At 39.5% G+C, this 24,278-nt stretch overlaps 1 protein-coding gene across 3 annotated transcripts in view; it reads left to right on the top strand.

Moving 5' to 3' along the window:
• The window catches only part of LOC136866899 (gastrula zinc finger protein xLCGF3.1), an 88,737-nt gene that overhangs the window by 22,719 nt on the left and 41,740 nt on the right, over positions 1–24,278 (top strand). For 2 of the 3 annotated variants that reach the window (XM_067143995.2, XM_068226892.1), the window contains exons 1-3: positions 4,110–5,025; positions 5,349–5,444; positions 21,343–21,425. In XM_067143995.2, the coding sequence (XP_067000096.2) occupies positions 4,960–5,025; positions 5,349–5,444; positions 21,343–21,425 (245 nt within the window). In that variant the 5' untranslated portion in view covers positions 4,110–4,959. Of the gene's footprint in view, positions 1–4,109; positions 5,026–5,348; positions 5,445–21,342; positions 21,426–24,278 lie in introns of those variants that run through there. The other variant, XM_067143996.2, reaches the window with a different exon arrangement.

Raw genomic sequence — 24,278 nt, 5'->3', positions numbered from 1 at the left:
TTTGGAAAATTATCTCTGAGACAAATCACTGCAGTTCTAGTCAGGTAAATGACGTAACGGACCATGAAGTTAATGTAAAATCGTTCACAATGTCACTAGCATGATGTGTAAATCGTACATATTCCTTTTTTTTATTTGTTTTAATTTTAGGTGTTAACATATGAACAAAACACTCAAATTTCAACCAGGTAAATGACCTTGCAGTTAATGAAAAGTGGTTCAGAATGTCACATGCATGATATGATATTTATAAATATCCCTTGCTTTTATTTGTTTCAACTTTCGCCTATAAAATATGGACCAAACTCGGAAATTCCAAACAGGTAAATGACCTTGCAGTTAAGGTAAAAATAGTTGAACATTTCTCTAACATTAAAATTAATTTATTAAAATGCCTTTATTTTACTTTTTGTATCACAGATGAATGATGTTAGTGATATTAATAACTTTTCTGAATATCCTGCCGTGTAAAAATAATCTGCTGAAAAAATACACAGGGCAGGTTACACCAAGCAAACTTATAATACCCAGTTAAGAGGTTAGTTGACATTGAGCTGCGGATATGAACTGGTGACGATCTAGGGACATTACAGTGAATATTTAGAGTTTTGTTCATCGATAAGTGACTTGATTTTGTCAGGATAATATGTGCTGTGAGTTACTTGATATTTTTTTATATACTTAATCTTGTAATTTGTTTCGAGTTCAGTGTGCGATAAAGCACTTTAACACTCAAAACGCTACTGGTAGGCAGTGAACTAATGAAAAATGGAACAAGATACCATTAAGAATATTGAAGGCAAAGAAATTAAGTGTTCTTGATGAATGATAATGTGAATCCTGGTGAGATTTGAACCAGTGGATATGTGGATTATATGCTAGACATTGTGTAGTTTGAAATGTAAAATGCAAAGAAACAATTGAGATTATAAGCCAGTGGAGGCTACGTTATGTGGAGTATGATTTGAGAGGAATTATGAGAATTGCCGAGGACACAGAGATATTGGTTGTGTTGACAGATTTACTGCTGAAGGCACAGAGGAAACAAATATGCTCAAGTTCCGAGATAAGATTTCTCCACTGCTCTGCATTTTATGTTAAAGAATAAACCGTGTTGAAATAGGGTCATCAAAAGATATTTACAATGACATTTATTATTTAATTCAGATTGACCAGTTAGGTAACAGCACATAGTGATTTAAGGATTTAACCCGTAGAGAGCCAGACAACGATATATCATTGTTTCGTATATACGCGCAAAGTGCCAACCACGATATATCGTCGTTTGGATAGCGCGTAATTCTATACGAGTTTGTACAACTTGGGTCGTCAGATTGCAACATCTTATGTGTCGAGTCCATAGAGAATTGTCATTAGATTTTAACTACGCCGCTAGATGGTGTGTAAATTCATTCATTATCACGCATTGAATTTTTAAAGTCCGTGTTTTTCTACGACGTATGCTCTCCATGCCGCGTGAGTAAAATGGCAATTAGCGGGAGAAGTTATTTTGTTAACGATGATGAACTGGCTGTATATCGTAATAATTTTTAGTGAAGAAGAGGATGATGAAGACTCGGTTGAGGAATTCATTCCTCCAAGTAGTGAGGAATGGGAAAGTGTTATTGGGAGTGATAACAGCGAGTTTTCTGTAAACACAACCACATGCTCATTGTCTGAGTGTAAACACTGAAAGTGGTAATGACCGTCTGAGTGACAGTGGGTTGCCACGCGCTGTTGGTGGGGGGTAAGGGAATGGAGGAGCGGAAAGGAACTGGCCACCCTACCACACATAAACTCCGGCTCAGGAACACCTCTGCGGAGGTTCGGGTCTGCCTTCGGGCAGAATAACCCTTACCTTTCATGTTTTACTTTATCAAAGTTCCTCTCTTGTTCTTTAATAAATTTTGTTTCAACAAAGGTTCTCATTGATATCTTTTTATTTGTTTTTCTTCTCTCTTATCCTTCCTGCTTAGTAATTTAAGATTAGTTATATCTACTCAAAGATATCTCTGGGATCACCCATATAGCGACCCTGGGATTTTTGCCGGTGCCATATTTCAAAGGCTGAAAGGGTAGAGGGTTGAATATGTTTTGTATACCTCCATCTTTTTTTATGTACTACTAAGGATTCTATTAAATAAAGGTATCGATTAGGTGGTTAAATAATACTTTGATTCTTAGGTACCGGGCTGAGTGGCTCAGACAGTCGAGGCACTGGCCTTCTGACCCCAACATGGCAGGTTCGATCCTCGCTCCATCCGGTGGTATTTGAAGGTGCTCAAATACGTCAGCCTTGTGTCGGTAGATTTACTGGCACGTCAAAGAACTCCTGTGGGACTAAATTCCAGCACCTCGGCGTCTCCAAAGACCGTCAAAGTAGTTAGTGGGATGTATAGCATTATTATTATTATTATTATTATTATTATTATTATTATTATTATTATTATTATTATTATTATTATGATTCTTAGGTGGTTCATTGTGTTTTATAAAAGCCAAAGGAAACACACTAATTCAAATGTAGAATGCACAACAGTTGCAACCACAGCACACAAAGGAACAAAATTAAGTGAACAGAAATGAAGTGAAGCTCATCACAGTCATGCAAAGGAGATTCCAAAATTTTAAGCGCAAGAACATACAGTAGAAATAGTAGTGTTATTGAACCGGTTCAGTGGGATATGGTCGATAACTATGGATGCGAATTAATCCATCAACACTTCTTGACACCGTAATTCAACATCAGTGATGATGGCAACACCTAAGTGGACATACATTTTTAAACAATAAATCTAAAAACTTCACCAAACTTTTTCCAATCTGAAGTTTACTGGTATGCATACCAGAGTGTACTGGCAGAAAAAGCCCTGGTTATATCAGAGAGCACAAAGTGTAACTAATATCATGGAGACCTGTCCCAAAATGTCCTTTTATATCACACAATAAGGTACTTCATGTGAGGTGGGGAACAACACATAGCCCGTGGCATGGCAGCCAGCATATGTCAATCTGGAGTTCAGATGGAACGAGCCTGTCTTCCTGCGGCCCATAGCAGTGAGGGTGCTTAGCATTGTGCTCTTAATTCTTATGGAGGGTAATATGACTGGTGTCGTACATGGAGAAAAGATGTCCAGTTCCATTTTGGAATACATATAGGGATCTGTGTGTGAATCCCTTTTAAACATGCAGAAAAGTCCTGTTTAGTCTGCTTAAGGAAATCCTTGACTTCAGAAATGTTTTTTGCTTAGTGTAGCTCACTGGAATCCACAGTATCTAATACATGCAGAATTAAAAGTGCAGTATTTCTCAAGTATTCAATTAATTCCCAACATATTAATGAAAGCTATTTCACTAATTGTCCTAATTTTCAGTGAGTATTGTCCATGAAAATGGCCTTGTGTGTTGAGCCATTGATGAAATTGCACTTCCAAATATCTAAAACCCTCAGTTCCATTCTTCTGCACATTCTCGGATGAAGGGGTCCTCCAACCTCTGTCCCACATAGTTGTTGAAGTCTTTACAAATCAACATAATCATTTCTGCACTTTCTGTACCTGCATCAATTTCCTTCCACACACACACACTCTCTCTCTCTGTTTCCTTCCTGTAGATGTATTTATTCCTCCATAAATGATGGATGCTAAGCAGACATCCTTCCAAGGCCACTCATTCAGTAACTTTGCCATTTTACAACTGCTTTTGTGCACGGCTCTACTCCACCAACACCTGTGTACCATCCAGTGACAGGACTCCAAACTAATGCAACAGTACTTTATCAGAGTTGAGCATAAGAGCCCTCTAAATATGTACACTATCCCAACATTCTTAGGACACTATTCATGAGTAGCACTTGATACTTGTGAACCTGAAATAGTGTTTGGTGACAGCGGACTTAGCATCGGCAGTCTAGATAAGTACGTAAGTTTTCCATTATATTAATACTTGAATATTTATTTTATTCTTGTCATTACTGGTTCATGTTATCACTAAACTCTATCATTGTCAAGTTTACACAACGTAAACAATACTGTACATATAAAGCATATTTTAAGTGATTTGTTAAAATCTGAGGATGTTCTTGTGGAACAAAACATGTCATTCTTTGTATACTAGTGTGTATTTTACAGGTATGTTTATGGTGTTATAATGTATATTGTAATTGCTGTGTGTTTGACAGACTGGAAAGTTTTTATTACATTTAACTAAGTCGACATTGGAAAACATGGCTTCATTCTTAACAAACTGTGTAGGATGTAATAGTCGACTAGAGGTTCACAGAGAATACAGTGGTGTGGAGATCATTATCAAGCAAGTCTGTGGTCCTGTGTAAAGGTTCTTAGAGGATACAGTGGTGTGGAGATCATCATGAAGCCAGTCTGTAGTACTGTGTAGGGCGTAATACTTTAGTGCAGGTTCACAGAGGATGCAGTGTTGTGGAAATCATCATCAAGCAAGTCTGTGGTCCTGTGTAGAGGTTTGCAGAGGATACAGTGTTGTGGAAATCATCATTAAGCCAGCCTGTTGTCCTGTGTAGAGGTTCACAGACGATACAGTGGTGTGGAAATCATCATTAAGCCAGTATGTTGTCCTATGTAGGATGTAATACTCGTGTAGAGGTTCACAGCTGATACAGTGGTGTTGACATCATCATCAAGCCAGTCTGTGGTCCTAGAGGGGGCTGACAGTTGAGTGGCATCATAACTGGATTCTCACCACTGTGCCCCATTTTAATCCCCGCCAGTGTATGTAGGGCTTTTCAAGCAATATTCATGTCCCTGTGGATTGGCCTCCCTTTAAGACTAGGGGTTGTGTGGTGGTGATCACACTATCAACAGTTCTGTCAAACTGCAGGCTGGCTTGTTGATTCTAACAGCAACAAATATTGTCTGGTTTAAGTTTCAGTGCAGAGCTAGCGGAAGTAGTTGAGACCTACAGTGCTGTCCATGTAGTGCTAAAATGGACCTGAAAGAAGACATTAAAGGGGAACCAGTCTGGCTGGAAGGAACAGCAAGTACATCATTGGTAAGTGTTGTTTCAGATAACTATAAAGTGTTCAGCAACTCTATATTTCTCATGTTGTTTTGTGAGAAACAAGATCACATTAATGTAGACATGATGTAGGCTTTCTGGAGACACTGAGCAAAGTTCTGTGTAAAATATAAAAAAGTCCACCTTATTTTTTGACACGGCATAAGGCCTCTATCATATCTAAAATATCATTAAATAAATCATTGCTGACGTTAGAAATGAAATCTTAGAATGTAGTACACATTTTGTTTGTGAACATACAGGGCTCTTTGCAGATGTGTGTGAAAATGTTGCCTAATATATGAACTTTTCCACAGGGAAATTTTGAATTTGTGTCGCAAATGATACTGTTGAAAGAAGAAACCAAATCGGAGTTGATGGAGCCAGGACCAATGTGGGTAAATACATGTGAGGTAATGATGATGCTTAAAACGGCCTAACATCTAGGTTATTTGATAACCCATTGCTTAATAGTGGCATTTATGATGAAACTGCCCAACAAAGTTTAGTAAGCAACCCCTCGTTTTGAAGCATATAGTTTGTAGGTGATTGGAAAGATTGTGGAATTTATGAGATAGTCAGTTTTTCTTCCCCGTTTTCATATTTTCTTCAAGTATTTTGTCTTCCATTAGGTGCCGTATGGCCCTCAAATGATTTCATCATGTTTCTAAACACAGCAGGGAAAATACCAGATTGCTGAATAAGCATTAATTCTCAACATAAAACAATTCCTTCACTGTTATGGGCAGCTATGAATGAAACAATCGTGCTGCAGACATCAAGCGAGCGTGCTCACGGATTGAGCTCCTAGGATGACAGCAGTTCCTCTTCTTTTTTATTATTATTATTATTATTATTATTATTATTATTATTATTATTATTACTATTATTATTTAATCTCCAAAGTGCTGTGGACCCTATTTTACCATAAGGTATGTTAGGGTTGTAGCTTATACAAAATATGCAATTTCTCTGATAAAATTCAATACATACTGTAAACAGTAAAATAGACATGCACAGAAATGGAAAGATAAAAGTATGATATGTACAATCCTTAATACTAGAGTACTAATATTTAACAAAACCAGATCATAATATATACAATACATTTGCTAAACAGCTAATAAGCAGACACTACCAAATTATATGTGTTTAAATATATAATCAATAAATTCTGAAAATTCAAAAGAGCAGCATTTTTACAAATTATGAAATTTAGTGGTTGTTCGAAATGGCAACTGCAAGTTAACAAATGCATCTTACGTTCATAACAGGCTTTCTTAAAAGCAGAACAGAATGTGTTCTACAGTTTGAATGTCTTCAGTGCAGAAGCACAGTGAGTCATTTTGTGTTGGAATTTTGAATCGCTCGAAGTTGCATTGAATTTACCACGACCTGGTAACGCCGGAGATAAATGAAAGTTGCACACTATATATTTACATCCCAGCCTACTATATACATTTGTAAAAGAGAAGTCTTTGATTACTGAGCCATTTTTGCTTGCTAACCACAGTTCATTCCAACGAGAGAGCATTTCATGCTTTATGGTTCTTTTCCCAAAAGAAATTGGGCATTTAGTATAACTCTCTGACAAGTTAGAATTACAAGCTTCTTTGGCCAATTGGTCAGCTCTTTCGTTTCCTTTTATGGCGGAATGACCACGCACCCAACCGAAACATGTATGATTATTGTACTTTGAAATATTCTCTCTCACATGTATTGCCAAATTTTGTAAGTTATATTTATCTTTGGTGGAGTTCAGAGCCGCTTGTGAGTCACTGAGTATAATCGCACACATATTTTTGTTTATGCACCACTCGACTGCTTCAATATTGCAAGCAGCTTGGCTTAAAACACAACAGTATTCCTTTAATTTTATTTTCTCAGAATGAACTTCGTCTTCACCCTCATATATAACGACCGAGCTCGATAGCTGCAATCGCTTAAGTGCGGCCAGTATCCAGTAATCGGGAGATAGTGGGTTCGAACCCCACTGTCGGCAGCCCTGTAGATGGTTTTCCGTGGTTTCCCATTTTCACACCAGGCAAATTCTGGGGTTGTACCTTAATTAAGGCCACGGCCGCTTCCTTCCCATTCCTGGGCCTTTCCCATCCCATCTTCGCCGTAAGATATATCTGTGTCAGTACGACGTATAGCAAATAGCAAAATAACCAAAAAAAACATATATCACGAAGGCGCAGCCCACTATGATTTGGCTGCTGGAAATGGGAGAAGCATCTGTGTACATTGAATGGCTGTAATCTCTGGTACGTGCGTGGTAAAATCCAGAGCTCATATAATCTGCTAGATATCCCTCGTCAGTATGATGTACAGGAAGTTCAAGTTCCACTCCTTCCAATCCCGGGGATGTATTCTGTCCGTTTAGTTAACAGAAGTTGACATGCTGAATCCTGTGTGATGCAGAGGTTCTATACCAGAAATAGTAAGGGCAGTGTCTGTCGATATTGTACGGTAAGCGCTCGTGATGCATAATATGAAACCTCTTTGAATTTGAGACAATTACTCTTGCACTCATTTTATATGCAGAACATGTTCGAAAGCATTGACATGATAAAGCACTATTGGTTCAACAGCTCCATGATATATAATCTTCAAAATTTCCAAGCTTAGTCCCCAAATGGGTCGTGCTACCATTGTCAGGCTCCTATACAATTTTGTTGCTTTTGTTTCCAAATGTTGAAAGTGCAATCAAAATAAAAGTTTGCTGTCCAAAATTAATCCTAGATATGTCATGCTGTCTACAATATCTAATTCTTGACCATCTAGTTTAACCACCGGTGTCTCAAATTTCCTTTTCTTGGTGACTAGCATAGCAACAGTCTTAGATGGGTTGAAATTCAATTTGTTGTTCTGTCCCCACCTTAGAAGTATGTCAAGTGCTCCATTGCTGCAGTTGTTAATGTGTTTGTTGTTCTGCCCTTAACTAGTAGTAATGCATCATCAGCATAAGTAATTAGCGTACAATTATCAGGAAGCTTCTGTTGAAGAATGTCATCTTAAAGTATGTTCCAGAGACCCGGGCTACAAGCAGAGCCTTGTGGGCTTCCTTGATCTATGTTTCAAGTCATAGTTGTGCCACAAATGGTCAGGTGTACTTTTCTAATTGTGAAGTCATTTTGTGTTAGCCTGTAAATGTTTTTTGGACAACCCTTCACTTTCAGCTGATGCAACACTTTAGGCCACCATGCAAAGTTGAACGCACCGGAGATATCTAATGATACTAGTAGTCTGAATTCTTTGCAATCGTAGATAGATTTCATCCATTTTGTCACCGTATGTACTGCATCTTCTGGAGATTTTGATGGCATAAAGCCAAATTGGTTTTCATGTAAACTATTCTTTATCGTGAAGTTAAACATCACTCTATTAATTATAAATTTCTCTGAAACTTTTCCTACAGGGAGTAAGCTTATTGGGCATAAACATTTGGCTTTATATTTATTTTGCTTTCCGTGTTTAGGGATCACTTTTATCGTGGCCTCCTTACAACAGTCTGGAAAAACACAGAGTTCTAAACATTTGTTAAACAGTTTCAAGAACAAATCAGGACAGGTACTATGAATATGCTTCACAATATTTGCAGATATGGCATCAATTCCTGGGGCTCTCTTATCATCTAACTTGGAGATCACATGATTAACTTCTTTCATGCTAAAAGGATTTTCATCTTCTGTTTCTGTTTCAAAGTGCAGCTTGCCTTTCATTATCAGCTTCGTCTCTAGGAAAAATGTCTCTACTAGAGTATTTGCAGTTTCTAATAGTGTTGTTGTGAATCCAATGTCAGTGTCAATAGTATGCAGAGTAGTGTTGAGGTTATCTTGTTTTTGGCATACTTTATAAATTTTCCCCCAGGGATTTCTGGTTGATTCCGAGGAGCATAACTATTTCCAGCTATTTAATTTAGTTTGCATAATTGTCTTTCTATATAGTTCTCTGACACGTTTATACAAGGCTTCATATGCGAGCTTGAGAGTATCACATGTACATCTTTTGCATCTTCTCTGAGTTGCTAAAATGCAATTTCGGAGTGCTGTGAGTTGAGGTGTCCACCAGTAGTTCTTTGGATGGTTGTGTGACTGTTTAGGAAAGTGGAAGTTGCACAGATTTGCAATATGTTTGTGTGACATTGTGTGTAAAGTTGTTTAACTCTTGTGCAGTTGAGATAGCCTCCAATTTCTCAATTGAATTTTGGAGAACTCGTTGGCAGATAATTCAAAATCGAGCCACTTCACATTTTGTGTTTTGTATTTATGTGTATGATAAACGTTTGCAGGAAATAACGGGAGGACATCTTGTATCACTAATTTCTGTTTTAATTTGCCCATGATCAGTCATTGGGTTTTTATTAATCCAATCAGAAACAAATAGAAAGAGCCTTGCACTGCAGGTGGTGATATCAATAAAGCTCTCAGGGTTACCATGGCGATAGGTTGGTGTAGTACCGTCATTTAGTATATGAAGACGATGTGTACAACAAAAATCATTGAACTTCTTTCCCTTTACATCTAAAATGGGGCTCTCTCATGCTTGGTGTTTTGCATTTATATCAAATACAGTAGAGACAATACGCGACGCTTACGGATTTAGCCTTGTTAAATTGGGAGACAATTCGACAGTGGCGCTCCTAGTGACTTGACCTGAAATGTCGTGCTAAATTCAAATATCAATGGAAATGCATATATGAAAATGGATAAATAACTTAATTTAGAAAGAAAGTATTATTGAGATATTAACTTCGAAGTTGCTAAAGCAATTCTGGATAAATGAATGAAGAATTATTTAAAAGGTTTTTATTTAAAGACTGAAATTAGACACATAAACAAGATGGCTTGATCTTTCATTTATGCATTACTTTCTTGCTTTAGCATTCCCGCCTGAACTTTTACGGTTAGATTTGTCTTTTTCTCATTTAAAAATCATTGTATCATCACATTAAGACACTTGTCATTAAAAATATTCCTTTAACAAATGATTTAGTGAATTAACATTTAAAAGCTAGACAATTTTCCTCTTAACATGAAGTCTACTAACAGAAAGAAACCGTGGTTTCCCATTTTCACACCAGGTAAATGCTGGGGCTGTACCTTAATTAAGGCCACGGCCGCTTCCTTCCAACTCCTAGGCCTTTCCTATCCCATCGTCGCCATAAGACCTATCTGTGTCGGTGCGACGTAAAGCCCCTTGCAAAAAAAACCAAAAAAAAAACCAGAAAGAAAATATATAAAATCCCAGCTGTAATCTGAGGAGAAGGATAAAAGAACGAAAAGTATGAAAATGTTGTTGATAGTTATACTTTGAGGAATATTTACGTACAATTAGAGTAAAAATGTAACATACCCTTAGCTGTATAGTTGAGGATTTTTAAAGTCGCTGGCCTGGAAATGATCTGAACAGATCTTATAATTCTTATATAAGCGTAACGTCCCTTCTTTCTTGTACACCTTATCCAAATCACTTCTGTGACATTTCAAAACCCACAGATCACACCTACAACAACAACTCGGTATTGAAAGTTAACTGCTGCACTATACAATAAAATATGCATATTATATTTTAAGACAGTTAAAATATGGGTCGAGCAGGTCAGAAGATTATGAAGTACTATAAAAATCTCTTTGTCACTGGAAGAATATATATGCAAACACAATATTACTTACATTTTCTTGTCACGAGGGAAGCAAAAGAAAGACCACGCTTTCTTCTCTATTTCATAGTTACTGCAGCCAAACTCAGCACATACCTTTCGCCTCATGTTGATAGGAGATATCAAGGAATGTGTAATGAGTGGTACTGCTATCATACTGTCATGGGTGGTGTACTATCATACAATAGTGATAAGCGATCTGAAGTTCATACAGCGGAGTATAATATGATTTTAGCAATACCGTAGAAAGCTCAGTGTACCAAAGTATAGTAGTGAAATAGATAATGTGAATAATAATAATAATAAATGATTTAAACCAAGGAAACGTGCAGTAAAAAGGGGGCTAGGCCAATAGGAAGACCAAAAAAAAAAAAACAGTGTGAATAGAATATATTTAACAATAAAACATAACAACAAGATAAATAAATCGAAGGAGCAGCTTGTAAACGTAAAAAGAAGGCTTATCAGAAATGGCTCCAAACAAGGGCCGAGGCAGAGAGGGATTTGTATGTAGATGAAACAGAGCAAAACAAATAATTGTTGAATCCAAAAAGAAGTCATGGGAAGATTTTGGTAACAACCTGGAAAGGCTAGGTCAAGCAGCAGGGAAACCTTTCTGGACAGTAATAAAGAATCTTAGGAAGGGAGGGAAAAAGGAAATGAACAGTGTTTTGAGTAATACAGGTGAACTCATAATAGATCCCAGGGAATCACTGGAGAGGTGGAGGGAATATTTTGAACATCTTCTCAATGTAAAAGGAAATCATCATGGTGGTGTTGCAAACAGCCAAGCTCATGGGGAGGAGGAAAATGATATTGGTGAAATTATGCTTGAGGAAGTGAAAAGGATAGTAAATAAACTCCATTGTCATAAGGCAGCAGGAATAGATGAAATTAGACCTGAAATGATGAAGTATAGTTGGAAGGCAGGGATGAAATGGCTTCATAGAGTAGTCAAATTAGCGTGGGGTGTTGGTAAGGTACCTTCAGATTGGGCAAAAGCAGTAATTGCCCCTATCTATAAGCAAGGGAACAGGAAGGATTGCAACAACTATCGAGGTATCTCACTGATTAGTATACCAGGCAAAGTATTCACTGGCATCTTGGAAGGGAGGGTGCGATCAGTCGTTGAAAGGAAGTTGGATGAAAACCAGTGTGGTTTCAGACCACAGAGAGGCTGTCAGGATCAGATTTTCAGTATGTGCCGGGTAATTGAAAAATGCTACGAGAGGAATAGGCAGTTGTGTTTATGTTTCGTAGATCTAGAGAAAGCATATGACAGGGTACCGAGGGAAAAGATGTTCGCCATACTGGGGGACTATGGAATTAAAGGCAGATTATTAAAAGCAATCAAAGGCATTTATGTTGACAATTGGGCTTCAGTGAGAATTGATGGCAGAATGAGTTCTTGGTTCAGGGTACTTACAGGGGTTAGACAAGGCTGTAATCTTTCACCTTTGCTGTTTGTAGTTTACATGGATCATCTATTGAAAGGTATAAAATAGCAGGGAGGGATTCAATTAGGTGGAAATGTAGTAAGCAGTCTGGCATATGCTGACGACTTGGTCTTAATGGCAGGTTGTGCCGAAAGCCTACAGTCTAATATCGTGGAACTTGAAAATAGGTGCAATGAGTATGGTATGAAAATTTGCCTCTTGAAGACTAAATTGATGTCAGTAGGTAAGAAATTCAACAGAATTGAATGTCAGATTGGTGATACTAAGCTAGAACAGGTCGATAATTTCAAGTATTTAGGTTGTGTGTTCTCCCAGGATATTAATATAGTGAGATTGAATCAAGGTGTAGTAAAGCTAATGCAGTGAGCTCGCAGCTGCGATCGACTGTATTCTGTAAGAAGGAAGTCAGCTCCCAGACGAAACTATCTTTACATCGGTCTGTTTTCAGACCAACTTTGCTTTACGGGAGCGAAAGCTGGGTGGACTCAGGATATCTTATTCATAAGTTAGAAGTAACAGACATGAAAGTAGCAAGAATGATTGCTGGTACAAACAGGTGGGAACAATGGCAGGAGGGTACTCGGAATGAGGAAATAAAGGCTAATTTAGGAATGAACTCGATGGATGAAGCTGTACGCATAAACCGGCTTCGGTGATGGGGTCATGTGAGGCGAATGGAGGAGGATAGGTTACCTAGGAGAATAATGGACTCTGCTATGGAGGGTAAGAGAAGTAGAGGTAGACCAAGATGACGATGGTTAGACTCGGTTTCTAACGATTTAAAATTAAGAGGTATAGAACTAAGTGAGGCCACAACACTAGTTGCAAATCGAGGATTGTAGCGACGTTTAGTAAATTCACAGAGGCTTGCAGACTGAACGCTGAAAGGCATAACAGTCTATAATGATAATGTATGTATGTATGTATGTATAAATTTTTAACAAATGATGAAAGATAAATATACCAGAGTAGAGAAAAATCCGAAAAGTGTGCCACTTTTACAAATTGAATATCCAATAATGCATAAAAGGAAAGCCTATTAAATAAATTTTAAGTGTACAATATATATAGAAACTGAGTAAGAAAATGGGAGTAAAGCCCTGAAGGGGAAGAAGCACGAAAGGGAGGAGGAAGGGAAGTGGGATAAGGAATAGGACGGGGAAAGGATTTTCTTCACCGGGTATTGCAGAATTTACCAATTGCATAGGTCTAGGAAGACATCTGAAATGATTATAAGTATTTCATAATCGTCCATAGTGTAGATGTTATGATCTTTTAAAAATGCAGCATACCAACTCGACGGAAGCAGGGAATAGCCCGAATGAAAATTTAAAGTCCAAGTGAAGATAAATTACAATAAGTCTTGCTCACCAAATAGCTTGAAGAGAGAGTCCAGTTGGAATTGACATTATTACAAGGGGCACAGTATTTTTGGTACTCCACCATTCCACCACGAAACTGGACTCAAATGTGGAGCAGCGGAGTGGGCAATATATATTGGTGTAGATTATTCCAGAAAAGGAGAGAAGGCGACAAGCTAGTGTGTTCGAGGAACATGACATCACGTGTTCACACAGCGCACAAGCAACGGCGAAGTGCAGCGAGGATAACGTAATCGCGCTGTTAGAGCACGGGTGAGCGGAATGCTTGATGCGGCAAGAATGAGGTCGAGGCAAACAGCAGTAAGTAAGGTAGGGAAATGTGCTGTAGATACGGCGATTGTAATAAAAGACACACACTACTATTTAATAATGTCAACTCAATGAAAACGCATAAATAACACAAAAAACATCACACACAAATACACATGCTCTTATGACAGAATGAGTAGTTCTTAAGTGTACCCGCTAGAGAGAGCTCTTGTAGCTGTACCTTGCTGAGTGTCACGTATTGTCTCTACTGTATTTGTTTAGTGACTTACAGATGAGATCCAATTTACACAGAGCATTGTCAGTCACAATCTGGATCGAGGTATAGGTTTGTTCTCTGCCAGCTCACACACACTACAACACAGTCACAGCAACAGAACTGTAGCAACTTCAAAACATTGGGATATTTAGTAGCTGTTGCAGCTCATCCTCTGTGCTCCGATGGATCAGCAGAATGAATGTTTAAATTTGTGCCTAGTCCCTTAACAGCATTATTTCGAGTGTATGGTTCTTGAATGCACGAAAGTTTGATGTGCTGTGTATCTGATAGATTTCTGGAGTCAGTAAGTATTTCTTGTGTAGGAATAAGAGATCTGTGTAAGTTATATTGATATACTGCTATTTTAGCCATAATTAATCTTAGATTTAATTATGTTTAAAATTCTATCATATGCCAGACGCTGTGAGGATGTTGCTGTGTGATTTGTATCTATGGCTTGAAAAGATGTCCTGTTCCCCATGTTTCGGTTATATGATTTGCAGTTGGCACACTCTGTTCTGGTTCGGGGGCATACTTCTACGGTATATTCCTCTGAACAGATTGGGCATCTTTGCAATTTACAGTCTGCTGCAAAATTGCCATAACGGCAATTTGAGTGACACCGGGCGAGTTGGCCGTGCGTGTAGAGGCGCGCGGCTGTGAGCTTGCATCCGGGAGATAGTAGGTTCGAATCCCACTATCGGCAGCCCTGAAGATGGTTTTCCGTGGTTTCCCATTTTCACACCAGGAAAATGCTGGGGCTGTACCTTAATTAAGGCCACGGCTGCTTCCTTCCAACTCCTAGGCCTTTCCTATCCCATCATCGCCATAAGACCTATCTGTGTCGGTGCGACGTAAAGCCCCTAGCAAAAAAAAAAAAAAAAAAAAAAAATTGAGTGACAATGTATGACAGGGAAATAGGTTTTAACATTGCACCTTTGGTAGCCGATATATAGCTTCTCTTCTTTCATCACGGCATGGTAGATCTTAGGCATCACTTCTATCACTGCATACCGAGTGTCGCCGCTCCGAACTTACTTCACAAATCTTTTCTCCAAGACTTGTGTATGATCTAGTAGGCACTGCTTTATGCATGAGTTCTGGTTTTTAATGGCGTCCACAAGGTCCTCCTCTAGAAAGTCTTGTTCAGTACCATGAATGATGAGTCTAGGATTTTTGTGCTTTGATATTATAGCCGTCAGGTCTGGGGAAGTTTCGTGAATGCGACTGACTAGGTTCGTGCATTCATCATGATTCCTTAATTCGAATGACACCCCATTTCTTGTTTTCTTCACTTTATTTACTCCTACATTTAGAGGACTAGATTTAGTTGTAGCTTGCAATAGGCATAATGTCTGTTTGGAGTTCTTTACCATGTCTTTGTTCTTTGGAGAGATGGATACCACATTTTTAGTCTTAATGTTTTGTTTATTTATATGAGTGCGAGATACTGTGTCAGAATAAAGCGGCTGTTCGTGTTCGTTGATCTGGTGTAGAGATTAAGATATTCTCCAGTTTGATCAATTCCTTCATGAAAGTTTGCTAATACTGATTTAACTGTACTCACAGAGTTAGTAATATTTTCTTTCCACTTCTTATTCAGTCTTTTGTCACTATTTAGTACTTCAAATATGTTTTTGATTTCTTTTTCAGCTGAGCTACAAAGCTTTGCATGTTCGTTGTTCACAGCCATCTTGATATTTTTCTTCTCTTTATTATAATGATTATCAAATCATGATCATTATTAAAAGTAAGCTGTAGTACTCACTGTAATCCTCATCCCGATCTCTCACCATTGAAACATGGTTACTATACCTTTTCTCAGTGTGAGAAATTTGTGGTATTTGTCCTTATATTATAAAGAATATTAGGGTTATATAGAGTATTAATGTAATGTATTGTATTTTAATTTCTCTATAGGTATTATTGTACAGTATTGTTCTTGTTTATTATATTAGATATTTAATGTAGAGTAACACAGTCATTTCATTAAGTTTTTTATTTGTTATTACTGGTTGTGTGTATGGAGATAGGAAGCCGTGTCCCTAACTTTCTGGTTTAAAAAAAATCACATATCGGTTTATTTTTCTATCTATCACCATAGCCTGTGACAGCTGGTTTATCACAACCCACAATATATAGGAGAATCATCACTTTAAACTTGGGTGTAGCAAGTTGGCCATACAGTTATTAGGGTCACTCAGCTGCGAGCTTGCATTTGTGAGGTAGTGGGTTCAAAACCCTACTGTTAGCAGCCCTGAAGATGGTTTTCCATGTTTTCTGACTTTATCCACCAGGCAAATGCTGGGCCTGTACCTTAATTACGGCCACAACTGCTTCCTTTCCTATCACATTGTTGCCATAAGACCTATCTCTGTCGGTGTGGTGTATTAGTATATTGTCATGAAGTTACTGTATGTTGTTATGAACTGACCCTTGCTGTTTAATTTACTGCTACATCTGTTAGGGATGTTCCCATTGATGCGGCCCATCCTACAAATAGGAATTGAGCCCCGAGAGTTTCAGCGGCAATGGCTAGATCACAAAAACCAACTGTAGTTTTGCCCAGATACTTTGGAACATTTTTTGCTGTATGCAGCAATTGCTACTCAAGCCAATAATATTTTCTTTCCTGATATTACTTTCAAAATATCGTGGCAAGTTGATGGGTAGTGGATGAATAAATATCCGACTGGTATCTTCTACACTAAGATTTATTTACAAATTACACACACAGGTTTCCTGACAACACAATTTGTACTCGAAGTATAGGACACAGCTTCTAGCACTACAGATTACACACGCAGTTGCACCCTAGGGCAGTGTACACTTTACTTCAAAAGTGACTGCACACCACAAAGTTCGCATTCGTCTACACAGTTTGACATTCACACACAAGATCGCACGTCGCACAGCTGCACGGTCTCTCCTTCGCTGTCAGTCCACACTGTAGAATGATAGTCCGACAGTTACTTTGCAGGACAATCCTCAGCTGTATTTTTGTGCAACGAAAGCTGGCAGTCACTCACAGACTGAGCTCACAGCTCAGCCACACCAACTCCAACTCTGGCAAGTCACTTCTATATCTGGGCTAGTCAGCCCAGAAGAGTCCCGATGCTGGATGTATGCAGAAACCTCATGAGGCGGAAGACTCCTGGCTAATCATCTTGTAATTTACATAGTCCCATGCTGCACTACCACGGGTGGAGGCTGGCCTGGCACCTAAGCCTTGGTCATGATTAGTATGGTCGAAGAGTAAGCAGGTGGGCCGATTCAGTGACATCACCAGCCAATTGGAAATTGGCATTACAGATGCTATAAGCATTACACTCCCCTCATCTTAAGGCTGCTTGTCCTGAGCTACTTCACGATATGGTGCCAGGTGATCCAGATGGATTACCGTCATCTTCCTTCGGGGAGGCCGCTGGATCTGGTAGACAATGTTATTGATCTTGGTGACAATTGTATATGGCCCTTCCCTTTGTGACTGAAGCTTCAGTGACTTCCCATTTGTCAACAGCAAACGGTACAACTGCACTCGGTCACCTTCCTGGAAACCCACAGAGTTGACCAGAATGTCATAGTGGCCTTTCATCCTGTCACTGACGACCCTCAGATGATGCCGTGCATTATCATGGATGTCATTGAACCAATCCACCAACTCCCATACATAGTCCGTCACTGGCTGCGGCTGGTCCGGTGCTGACCCGAACATCAGATCATATGGCAGCCGGAGCATCATTTTCAAGACCATGATGGCAAGTGTCATGCCCGTTAGCTCGTAGATGGACAGAGATGGGCTATCAAGAAGAAAGGGACCCTCTGATCCCAGTACCTCTGGTGTGCCAAAACCACCTCCTTGAGATGCTCCTCGACGGTTTTCACAAAACGCTCCACTATGCCATCCGACTGAGGGTTGAGGAGCATCGTATGGGTCTTCTACACTTCTAAATGCTGCGGAACCTTTTGCGTCAGCCTCGACTCAAAGTTACTTCCTGTGCAATTCCCGTGGTACATCGAAGCTGCAAAAGAAGTTCTTGACTAAGACGTTGGCCACTGTCAATGCCTCCTGGTTGGGGAAGGAGTAGACCTCCGTCCATTTTGTGAAGTAGTCCATGGCCAGCTGGAGTCCTCAATCGGCAGTCATTGATCTGGGTTCTACAAGCGCTCTGTCACCTTGTACTTGTTTCTCTAACTGTGCCCTCACCCTGCTGGCTGATATCACTTTATCACTGGCCAGTGTTAATTGTGCTACTTGATGTTGCGTCCCTGGGCGTCAAAGCATTATCTCATGTCTGCTGAGCCACAACACATGTCGCCTCGTATGCCCATAGCACATCTAGGCCCAAGATGATCTTATCCTTGATGGCGGCGATGAAAGCCCAGACTTGAAAGCTTCGTTGTCTCAGCGTTGGTTGAAGTAGTGCCTCCTTCAGGACAAGGATGGTGTCTCCTGAGGCTGTTCGCAGCATTTAGGGGTGGTTGGGCTCCCTCTCTGACTCTCCCTCAGTGATATCAGCCCTGGCGATATAAAATGCCCCTCCCCTTGTCTGTCCTGACCAGTACGGCCTGTCTCCAAGCCACCCGTTGGTGATCAAGCTGTCGTCGCCGTACACGGTGAGCACATTTAGTGTGAAGCGAAGGAACGTTGGTGAGTGGGCTGTTGAGTTCTCCTTATCGACCCTTATTTGTTCCTCTGATCAGGGACTGCGCCTCATATGGCAGTTCAACATTTGATAGCCACGCTTGCTGCAGTTTCAGCAGGTGATATTTTAGGAGTCTTGGCATTTAGGTGGTTGTGTGCATGGCTCTCCTGTTACGGGGCAGGTCTCTGGCACATCTGCGTTCCTCACGGCTTTTATTCTTGGTGACGGTGCTGCTGTTCTGTTCATTACCTCCATCCTCAGGGCTAACATCAGTGCCTCCCTGAGGTTATGCTCCCTGCTGAACCGCAGCCTTTGACGAATCTCAGCATTTTGGAGTCCATCGATGAATGTATAGGCTGCCTCCCGCTGAATGTGGTCCTGAGCTATTCCATCCAGAGCCTTGTGGACTAGCTGCTCCACATCTTGCATGAATTCCTGCAGCATCTCAGCATGCTGGGTCCTCTTCCTGAGCTAGACTCGGTAGGTGTCTGCCAGCTGGTGGTCACTGTATCGGCTGTTGAGTCCTCCCACAATCTCCTTATAGGTGGCAGCCAGTTGTAGGTTGTGTAGCACCTCTGTTTCTTCCTATTGCAAGTGATAAATGTCATTATGGATCTGTATTGAAGATACTATATGTAGGATGCCCGACTGTTGCGACCACACTCTATCTCGAATTGCATCCAGGGAAAGTCCTCCAGGAAGTAGTTCCATTGAAGTGTCGGTGCTTTATCTTCGTGGCACTAGAGCATCCTACTAGAGCCACTGTCACCGCGTTTGGCCCTAGCACAAGTCTCCATGGTCATCACTCTGATACGCATGGCATTCACTTCCTCGTTCAGGTCTCGAACCCCAGACTCCACAAACTGCTGTATTTTAAAATTTGTTTCTCTACCAGTTCCTAAATGGCCTGCATAATGTTGCTCTTTATTTTTTTTGCAGAGTGTGCATTTCCTGTTCTAGCTTAAACTGTCCATCTTTCACTTCACTAAATTCTGATTTAAGTTGATATTTGAGTTCTTTAATTAACAGGTCATGATTCAACGTGAGTTTACTTTCAAGCTGGTCTTGAGTACATTTAAGTTTGTTCCTGAATTCAGTTGTGATCTTACTGAGAAAAGCCTCGAGCAGTACAACATCCATTTTGATATTCACTAGAAATTACTAGCTATGAAACTACCGCTACCAGTAGGTCCCCCATTCTGACACTAGTTGCAAGTTGGCGGGGTAGTAGATGAATACACATCCAACTGGTAGCTTCTATACTAAGATTTATTTATTAATTACTAAAGCAACACACACAGGCTCACTGACAGCACAACTTGTACTCATAGTCTGTTAGCTTCTCACTCCTACTAGCGCTACGACTTATCCTTACAAGCTAAACAGTTCACGAACACCTACTGTTGCACCCAGGGTAGTGTACACTGTACCCTGCACGGTTTGTGCTCGTGCTCACACACAAGATCCCATCGTCTCTCCTTCTCTGTCAGTCCACGCTAGTCCGACTGTCACGGCAGTTCAGGCACTTCGTAGCACAGTCTTCAGCTGCACTTTTGGCAATCCCTTACTGACTGAGCTCACGACTCAACCACACTGACCCTAACTCAGGCAAGTCAACCCTGTCTCATATACCAGGACCAGTCATTCCAGAAGAGTCCAGATGCTGGATGAATCCAGAAACCTTAGGAGATGGGAGACTCCAGGTTAATTGTCTAGTAATTTCCGTAGTCCTACGCTGCGCCACCACGGGCGGAAGAGAGAGACTGCTGGCCTTGTTCATGATTGGTGCGGTCAAAGAGTAAGCAGGTGGGTCGATGCGATGACGTCATGAGCCAATTACAATATATAGTATGGCTATGTTGCTGTAACTTCCCTTGAATTGATCAATGTTTTATTGATGATATGCTTGATGACAGCTACATTCAAACCTTTTACCTTTGTAAGGTCAGTATAGCTTCATGTAATGTATTTCTGTTATTTGTCTATTTCATAAACTTACAAAATATCATCAATCTGAGTATTGTATACAAATTCAGTTCATTGTGTGTTGAATGAAAATTAAGGGAATGTATGTACTGTACTGCTCATATGTTAGAAGAAATACCAGGTAATTTTGAGCTCTCTAGACAGAGTTCTGTAGAATTCAAATCAAAATGTGAATTTTGTAATTCTGCTTTTATAAAGACCTCAGATTCTCTAAAGTCAAAGTATAAATCAATGACTGAGAATTTGTAAACTGAATGCAACTCAACAATGTAGAGAGTTTGTTTGGGATGAGTTCCATTGTATTTCTGCTCAATGATCAAAATTCTCTTTGGGAATGTGTAATGGAAAGCAACAAACAAATGTCTGGTTGAGCCATAGGAACACATAAAGATGACGATGGGAGGGAACAGAGAATGAGGAGATTGTCCTTCTCCTTTATTGCTTCCTCTTGTAGAACTGCTATGTTTCCCTGTCTCTCTCTATAATTATGGCTTCATTTGACACTTGTTTGTTCATATCCATTCCTTATCTTTACGTTGGAAGATAAATGAGTGACAGTTTTGTTGTGGAAATATCAAGTTTATATGTAAACAGTTTTGGTCTTATTGCCTCTTTACTTTCCTTAAATTATTTTCCTTATTATTTATAGCCTTCTCTGGATGTTAAGGATGAAGTAGTCACAGTAGAACATGCAGTCAACCAACCTGACCTCGTTATCAGAGAAGGATACAAGTAAGTGGAATGTACCTTAAGTAGATTATAACCCGTAACCTACACAATAAGAAATATGTTGTTTACCTGTTCACTAGTTCTCTCCATTGATCCCATTTGGTGTGTACCTGACAACATTTATTGAAAGTGAGCTGTAGACGCCCATTACTGTGCCATCTGGTGAGCCTAGAGAAAGCCAGATGCCATCAAATTAAAAACACTTACATGAGGCTATGCTGATCTTTCTCTGTAATCTAACCATTATCATAAATATAGTCAGAGAACAATAGAGCAAAGAACTAATAACAATGATAAAATCAATCTGTAAGAATTGTTACAGTTGTGTGAAGACAATAGTAGGTAGAACAGTGGTTTAAAACAAGGGAGTGTTGTAGTCACCTTACCGTTCATAATGGTGATGGATGACAACAAGGGACGATGATTGAGGGGAAAGAATGAATGTAATGATGTTTAAGGATTATTTTGTGATTTGGAGAGATGAGGTGGAGGAGAATTGAACAATGGCATTGAAGATCAAAATGGAGAAGAGCAGGATAATTGCCAAAGTATACACCCTCTTTCTCATCATCGAATTAACCTGGGATTTGTGTTAAGTATTGTTCACAGTTCTTCTGCTCAAAGTTCCTGAGGCAATGATTACCCTAGTTTTCATTGCATTGTAAAACAACCGAGGTAAATAGAACGTCTCTTTCATTCTGTACAAAATGTGGAAGGTTTGGACTTAGAGTGCTCTTTGGAGTGCCGGGTGCTACTTTCTGTCACCATATGGGACTGGTATTTCCGGTTTTGTACATGCGGTATGCATGCTATGTGATGTTATGTTGCCTCAACACAAGGATCAATGTAGCATGTACACTTTCAGCTGAGGCAAAAATCTTATCTGCAACCTGCCGTTTACAAATTCTAATTATATCATTGTATGGAAATTTCTTTGTGAAAGTTATGATAATAAACAATTAATTGCAACTAGCCACATCCATCAGCTTTTACAACCTAAAGTAATCTAGTGAATTACCAAGCTGACTAATAGACTTTGGCATGCTACTGAGTGATGTTAGAGTTCGTCATATAATCGTGATCCAACCACTCAGAACCATTCCCTTCCTTTGAAGATTTTATTGTGTTGCTTGAAAAACACGGACATTTGTTGGAAAATTTACAATGCAACACGACAAGCAAAACAAATGAAAAAAGGTTTACTGAACCTAATAATTGATTTAACAGTAGGCACTTCTAAAATGTATGTGTAGCGCTTGCACACACAGCCAGGGCCAGCATCCGTTGTATAAGCGTGACGTTTTAAGCCTGAGCATCTCATGAAAGAAAAACAATTGTTGTTAGGAATGGTTTATATGCAGAACATATCATATGTGTAATCAATGTGAAAGCAAGGATAGATGTAAAGAGTGCCATAAAGCTCATCATACATTATTGCATTTTGATAACAGAAGTCACCATTTCAGTTTTCATGAAGGTAGCTCGAATGCACATGAAAACTCGCGGGGTGCTGTGAGTAACCCAGGAAGTTATTGCAGTGTAAGGCGGACACATACGTAACGAATATTGCTAGCCACAGCTGTCATTACAGTCGAGGACTTTCAGAGGTGTGAATTCTTGTGCAGTTGTCTAGTTGACGGATCACAAGCTAGTTACATCACAGAAACTCTCGCTCAGTGACTTAGAATAAAGTGATGTCATAATGAAATGCCTATATCAGGAACTAATAACACTGTTTCCTCTATCACTCGAGTGTTGATGTCAGTGTTACCTCTGTACTCTAACAACCTGACTTGTTTTATACTACTACACTAAGTCTTACAGGACAAATGCCTTCTACTGACACTGATGTTAGTGATTGGTAGTTGGCTAATGAACAATTCAGTGTACCCTCTAAGATTGACATACTGATATAGAATGAAATATAAGTGTTTTTCCTGGAAAAAGAATTATCCTGTTTTACAAGAAACTGAACTAGGATGGATTCTTCTAGGATGCACGCCAATGAAGAGTCAGTACAACAGTACTACATTATTTCTGTCTACACAAACCAATCCAGATTCTCAACTTAGAAGTTTCTAGGAGCAGGGAGAAATCACATAGGTTCCTCACAGTAAGGAAGATGAAACCTGAAGAGCTATTTGAAGAATCAACAACGATGGATGAATGTGGTCATTTAGTTGTAAAATTTCCATGGCGAGAGAATCACCCACCATTAGGAGATTAACTTAACAACGCAACGCATATATTTCAACTCTAAGAAGGAAAACTATCCAGGAATACCAGACCTAGAAAAGATTATACTGAATTTATGAAGGCATACATCGATTTGGGTCACATGCCACCAATCTCCACTAATTCTGACAACAAGTTTCCTAACGACATTTCGGCAGAGAAGGAGATTTTCTACTTATCACACCATGTGGGATTCAAGGAAACCAGTTCTATGACAAAAAGTAGACTTGTTTTTGATTCTTCAGATAAGATGACTACTGGAGTTTTCTTAAACTACACACTGTTAGTAGGACCGAACATACAAGATGATTTGTTTTCCCATTGTAATCAGATTCAGTACTCGTACTTACAAGATAATTGCTGATATATCGAAGATGTACCACCACGTCTTCCTAATCCGCACAGAGGATTAAGATCTACAACGTATTTTGCGTTAAAACTCCCTTGATGAGCCGCTGTGTCATTATCAGCTACTTACTCTCGCTTATGGTACAGTTCCAGCATTGTTTCTTGCAACAAGATGTCATTCAACTAGCCTGTGAAGAAGCAACTGGTTCTTGGCATGCTGCCAAGGTAATAAAGTGAAATATATATGTTGATCACCTACAGACAGGAACGGAC

Source organism: Anabrus simplex, chromosome 3, assembly GCF_040414725.1.
Source record: "Anabrus simplex isolate iqAnaSimp1 chromosome 3, ASM4041472v1, whole genome shotgun sequence".
In the NCBI taxonomy this organism is placed as follows: Eukaryota; Metazoa; Arthropoda; class Insecta; order Orthoptera; family Tettigoniidae; genus Anabrus; species Anabrus simplex.
This window is presented reverse-complemented; position numbering and strand designations above follow the sequence as displayed.